The following is a 6,192-nucleotide window of genomic DNA, read 5'->3' as shown; positions in this document are numbered from 1 at the left end:
CGTGGATGACAAGCTGGTGGAGCAGCAGGTGACAGTTGTCAAGGAGAGGAATAAAGCCAAGTACGCCAAGCTCACAGGTAAAGAGCTTTAGGTAACATTCCCTAGGCTTTTAGATACTAGTAATGTTTGTCTCACAGCATGATGGCACTCGCCATAGCTGGCTCATTCAACTAATTCAGTATTCTGAAGTACTAGAGGCCCAAATTCCATGTTTTTGTTGTGCTATCGAACTATTCGATATGTTATAATAATGATAATTTTTTTCTAACATAAAGTAGCATACCATTAAAACAAAATGGTGATTTTGGCCTGTCTTGCTTTCTCAACTTATAAAATCATTAAAAAATGTTGAATTGACAAAATTAAATTAAATTATTTGTAGTAAATTTTTTTTTAAAAACATCAAAACTTGGTTATGGTAAATATAGGACTAAGTTTATCAATAACTACCAAACAACATTTGGTCCAAAATGTTATGACAGCAAACTTGTTACCTACAACCCTATATCCTTTCTGACTTATTTATCAAATATTAACAAAAATATAAATATAAAAAATATAAAATAAATTATATTTAATCAATGTTATTTTAGAATTATTTATATACTCTTATGGTATTTATTAATATTTTGAATCAGCTTTTAATTTTATATTTTCAGTTTTTATATTTATTTTTTATATTTAGCTTTCATTTATTTTTTTTAGTTTTAGTTATTTTATTTTCAACTTTAATTATTTCAGTTAGTTGCCAAGGTAACTTTAAAAAAAAAAGTTTTTTAAGTTTAGGTTTTTCATTTAATCTTTATATTTTCTTTTGATTCAGTTTTATTTCAATTCTCGAAAATGACTGTAACAGGTTTAGTTTTAGTTAATAATAACAACACTGTCACAGGGTTGAAAAGGCATTCTAGAAAATGAATAGGAAAAATAAGTGTTGAAAGTGGCTGCTACACTTCATAGATTCAGTTTTAAGAAGCTCATAATGAAGCACCGATTCTGTGGGTAAGTGGCACGAGAATGACAGGCGACCAAGTTCAATCACATGAAGCTCTGAGCTATTATAACTTGACAGAGTTTAATACATAATGCATTAAATAGTGGGTCTAATCTTCCTAAAGTCCTCATTTAGAAAACCACTTAGAGGTACTAAATAAAATGTATTATTATTCCATCATTGGGAGAGACAGTAATTATACTGCTGGAGGATAAATCATGATGCTTTCCGTACATCGTCTCTACACTTCAGCAGCTCTATATTGCCTTTTCATAGCAAAACGCCTACAATTTGATTAAGCCAGACTGTCATTAGTCTACTGTGCATTCCCATTAGGGTTTAGCCTTAAATCAGACTTTATTGGAAAGAGCATAGTAAGTAATATCATGAGGAAGTGATGCACTTTGGAACTTAACTGAAGAGGGCAAATATTGATATTCTAATTGCAGTAAGAGAGATCGCACAGAATATGTGATGATTAATATAATGATGGAAAGTAAGCAATAACTTACAACAATATTTAAAGGCGCATTTCAGGCAAAAATTAAAATTATTTAAATTTTTCTTTATGTTTAGACTGTAGTGACATGATCTCCAGCATCAAAGCCATGAAGATCCTCAAACGAGTGGGTGGCGCTAAGGGAATGTGGACCAAGGACATGGGAAGTGCCACCGGGAAGGTGTACATCTTAAACGGGACAGAGGGTAATACCATGTATGAATTTGGTACAGTCCGTGAATTCACTTCCTCCCAAGGCACTTCTGCGGCCACCAGCGTCCAGCTCCCTTCAGCCTGGCGCGGTCTGGGTCATGCCATCTACAACAACCACCTGCACTATCTGAAGCAGGGTGAGGAGATGAAACTAATAAAGTTTGATCTTCAGAAGAACATAGTTGTAGACAGTGCCGTGTTTCCAGCTAAAAACCAGCTCCCCGTGTACGGCCTGAATCCCGAGACCTTCATCGATTTAGCAGTGGACGAAGAGGGTCTGTGGGCCATCTACGCCACTCAGGAGAATGAAAGGCACATCTCTTTGGCCAAGATAGACCCTAAAACTCTAGACATCGAGCAGATGTGGGACACCCCTTGTGTGAGGGAGAACGCAGAGGCGGCGTTTGTCATCTGCGGTACCATCTATGTGGTCTACAACTCAAAACTACCCAGCCGCTCTCGAATTCAATGCGTGTTCGATGTCAGTGACATGGTCACAAACGACGACGCTCCACATGTATACTTTCCCAAACGATATGGCACTCATGCAAGCCTCAAATACAGCCCTGTGGAGCAGCTGCTCTACGCTTGGGATGATGGCTATCAAATCCTCTACAAACTCCAAATGAAAAAGAAGCTGGATGTGTAGAAGGTGTACCGAAGACTGAAGAAAGCAGAGCTGGAAAGGAAATGCCCATGTTATTGGCTTGCTTTATCTTATGCAACGCGGCTGGGTCACACATCAATACGTTGGTTACACAGATTACACAGAGAGCACAATATATGATTGATTGGACACACTTGTTTGGTTCAGTTGTTTATAAGGGCTCAAGGGGCTCAAGAAAACCCATTTTAACTTTGTTTGCCTGGAGCAGAACTAATAAAATGATTTCATATATTATGTTAAAATGAAATGTGCTGTTAATAAGTAATTGAACAAACACTACAATAATTCTGATGAAGAAGCTCAAGAATTCTGAAAAAAAGCATAAAAGCTAATGCTATCGCTTCGGCTTTGGCAGTACGTGGGAAAGGAGACCAGAGGCCGTTTTTTTAATGGATGTCAACGGAGGAGAGACTTCACTACGCTGAATAAACAGCTTTTTAGAGGAAACGGCTTATCCATTTAATGAATTGACAACCTATCTGCTAATCTTCAACATGTTTTACACTAAACAATACTTTTGGATTGAACTATTTTTAGTTTACCATGAAAAAAATGCTGTTTTATAAGAGAAGTCACAGACTTTTAGCGACAGGTGGGATTCAGTTTACGGCACTCCTCATCCATTCCTATGTTATCCGTAAACGGCGATTGTGTGTCGTACAACTCTGAATGACTGAAATTCAATGACGTCAAGGCTGTAATGTGATTGGTTATTAAGGCACACATGATCCAAGTTAGCCATGATGCTTTCTTCAATAGTAACTATTCTAAATACTATTCTGATGACGAAATTTGCATCACGCGTACACTGTACAATGTACACTGTCCCTTGAGTACGTGTAAAAAGTGAAGTATACTTTAGGCTTAAGTAATAAAGACCCTCTTATCTCCTTTTAATAAGATAATATCTGAATTAGTGGCTAAAATAAGTTTATGTTTCTCAAGAATATTTGTTTTCGTTTTCCATTCCACCGTTCTGTCTTGCGTTTTCAAATGCTATATAAAGCTATGAGAATAATTTTTGTGCACAAAAAAAGTAAAAATTATTCAACAATTCTCCTGCATCACCCTAGTACCATTATGGAGAGTATAACGACGTATGTACCTGCTTTACTTTGCCAATAAAAAAGGCGCAGTGCAAGCGTGTTCTACGGCAGCAGCACCATGCGCATGCATCGTGATACTCTCTATAATGGCACTAGGGTGACACAGAGAAGAATTGTTGAATAAAGTAATTATTTTTGTTTTCTTTGCACACAAAAAGTATTCTTGTAGCTTCGTAAAATTACGGTTGAACCACTGATGTCACATGGACAATTTTAACGACGTCCTTACTACGTTTCTGTGCCTTGACCGTGGTAGTACACTTGCTGTCTATGGAGGGTCAGAAAGCTCTCAGATTTCATCAAAAAAAAAAAAAAAAATGAATTTGTGTTCCGAAGATGAACAAAGGTCTTACGGGTTTGGATCGACATGAGGGTGAGTAATTAACGACATAATTTTCATTTTTGGGTGAACTATCCTTTTAACAAGGAATGAAATAAAAACAAAACAGATAGAAGCGAGGAAATTTAATCACACCTTTCAAGTACAAGGGGATGTTCTGAAACAGTAACTGTACATTACAAATACAAAGTCTCAATATAAAATTGAAAAGTGGCTCTGAATCAGGCATTTCATACAGAAACACCAATTCCAGTGATTATTGATACAATGAGTTCCAGCCAGGCCAGCCAACAAAATACATCATGTTATCTGAAGAGAAAACACCTCAAAGGCAACAGGAAAAATACAGAACAGTAAACATTTATCACATTTTATGTAAAATACAAAATTGGTCTTTGTAAAACAGTGCTTCTAATTTACATAATGATATTATTTCAAGTCTTGTTAGAAAGCCAAGGATTTTTTGCGTCTTTTAGATCTGACACACAACCCTTGGTATTCACTATGGTTTTACTTTGGAAGCTACAATTACTGCATGGTGAAATTATGATGATTTTAGCCAGCTGTACATTATGGATGTTGCTGTGCATGGCTGCATTTAACTGTACTCAACTTGTTAGAAGAAAATGATGACAAATGATTCTAAGTACTCATAGAACGATCAGCAACTTAAATGTTTAAATACGGACAAAGCAAATACTCTACAAATATCTCATCATCGGTGTAAAGTGTAGACAGGATACAAATTATTCTTGGCATTGGCGTTTTTGGTGGCAGAACAGTTTCACTACTTCACAAACAAAAGGAAGATCAATAGAATATCTCTGCTCTGTAAACAATATACAGTTCGGCTAATATATCTCAATAGGTTGAACATATCGAGGACTTCATATATCTCTTCAATCATAAAAATCTCTTAACACGTATTTTATATTCAAAGAAGACAAAAAAGTACGAGAAGGAAGTTAAGGCTAAATATATAATAAACTATATCTTCATACTATTATAATGTCCATTAAAATATAATATACAATATCCATCAACAAATACACCCTTTTACTCTTCTGAGTTGCTTAAATTCATCTTGAAGTGTATCGTTCAACCTCTTTGGGTAGTGGCTTGTGAATTTACCCAATGTAAGAAAGCAACACTTCAATCCAAACGCAAAAAAAGCTAAAGCTCGGCTAGGCTTACTTGCACTTGGAAAGGTTTGGACAGCACCCTCTTTTTTCCTACTCCATCATACATGTCCGCACAGACTTAAGCTGTGTCACACATTGTCTAAGGACATATCTTGGATCTCACCATCAGTCCCTGGGAGATACCTGGCTTAAAGACGTAGAGAGAGGTCATCCCTTCCTTATGGACTGGAGGGGAGTCTAGGAGATGGGCAAGAGCCCTGACTGTCAAAGCTTGCGGTACGAGTCTTCCACTGAAAAAGAGACGTAAAACGGAAAGAAAGAGAGAGAGAGATGGAAATACTGAAATGAAAATTTACTTTTCCACTCTGGAAACTTTTAAGACATTCACCTCCTTCTCAGACTTCTTGGGCTCTACGAGCGGGTGCCAGTGAGCGATAGGTTTTCGAGGGTAAGCAAGCATCTCATTCCAGTGGTCTCTCCCAAGCCCCTCGGCATGGATCCCTATACGACAGACTCCAATGATCTCATTGTGTCCCACTCTATACACCAGGAGAATGAAGAATAGATTGTGAAGAGCATACACATAATATTTGTAGAGTGAAAATATCACACTCACAGATCATAGTCCATAACTGATATATGTAGGCTGACTTGATCCATATTCTCTGGGGGAATGTCAAAGATTATCGCCTCATTATAGGTTGGATTCAGTGTGTTCTTTTTTATGGAAGTTTTCTTCTTTTTCAAGCGTCTCCCGTCACAAATCAGTGACACCTTCACGTACGGATCTGCCAACAGAGCAGAGAGGTGTGACATGAATTTCTCAATGTATCTTTCTCCTTGTCTTTCATGGTCTGAATATGTCTGACTAAAGAACTTGTAATGTGCTTGCTGACAGTGATAAACGTGACTGTCCAAATGTATAAACAGGAAGATGGAGCCGAGCAGACAGATGCAAGAAAATAAAGACAAAGGAAAAAAGGACAGCAGCATACCTGAATAACCAGTAATATCCATGGCTTTGAGGTTCCTACATTTGATGACAGTAAGTGTGAGTCTCCCTGCAGTTGGCAAGTAGCAGAGAGAGAACATTATCTCTCCCAAATCCACACTCTCCTGCAGAGTCAAATGGAGACACTCAAAATCGAATACATCATGCTGGCATTACAAATAAATGGCAATGTTTACTAATATAGTTATGTTAGTATTTCAAATTATGCCAGGGTAAGAA

At 37.1% G+C, this 6,192-nt stretch overlaps 2 protein-coding genes across 5 annotated transcripts in view; one reads left to right on the top strand and one right to left on the bottom strand.

The window, feature by feature from the left end:
* Positions 1-2,448, top strand: part of LOC107727861 (olfactomedin-like protein 3A) — a 13,702-nt gene extending 11,254 nt beyond the window's left edge. Inside the window, exons 3-4 of one of the 2 annotated variants that reach the window (XM_016537891.1) lie at positions 17-77; positions 1,571-2,448. In XM_016537891.1, the coding sequence (XP_016393377.1) occupies positions 17-77; positions 1,571-2,355 (846 nt within the window). In that variant the 3' untranslated portion in view covers positions 2,356-2,448. The remainder of the gene's footprint in view (positions 1-16; positions 78-1,570) is intronic. The other variant, XM_016537892.1, reaches the window with a different exon arrangement.
* Positions 2,449-3,971: 1,523 nt separating this feature from the next.
* The window catches only part of LOC107727826 (synaptotagmin-6-like), a 32,112-nt gene continuing 29,891 nt past the window's right edge, over positions 3,972-6,192 (bottom strand). For all 3 annotated transcript variants that reach the window (XM_016537835.1, XM_016537837.1, XM_016537836.1), the window contains exons 4-7: positions 5,957-6,077; positions 5,578-5,749; positions 5,350-5,500; positions 3,972-5,251 (exon numbers count right to left, since the gene is read on the bottom strand). In XM_016537835.1, coding sequence (XP_016393321.1) covers positions 5,180-5,251; positions 5,350-5,500; positions 5,578-5,749; positions 5,957-6,077 — 516 coding nt within the window. In that variant the 3' untranslated portion in view covers positions 3,972-5,179. The remainder of the gene's footprint in view (positions 5,252-5,349; positions 5,501-5,577; positions 5,750-5,956; positions 6,078-6,192) is intronic.

The sequence above is a fragment of the Sinocyclocheilus rhinocerous genome, unplaced genomic scaffold (genome assembly GCF_001515625.1).
Source record: "Sinocyclocheilus rhinocerous isolate Xijiao unplaced genomic scaffold, SAMN03320098_v1.1 scaffold576, whole genome shotgun sequence".
Classification (NCBI taxonomy): domain Eukaryota; kingdom Metazoa; phylum Chordata; class Actinopteri; order Cypriniformes; family Cyprinidae; genus Sinocyclocheilus; species Sinocyclocheilus rhinocerous.
This window is presented reverse-complemented; position numbering and strand designations above follow the sequence as displayed.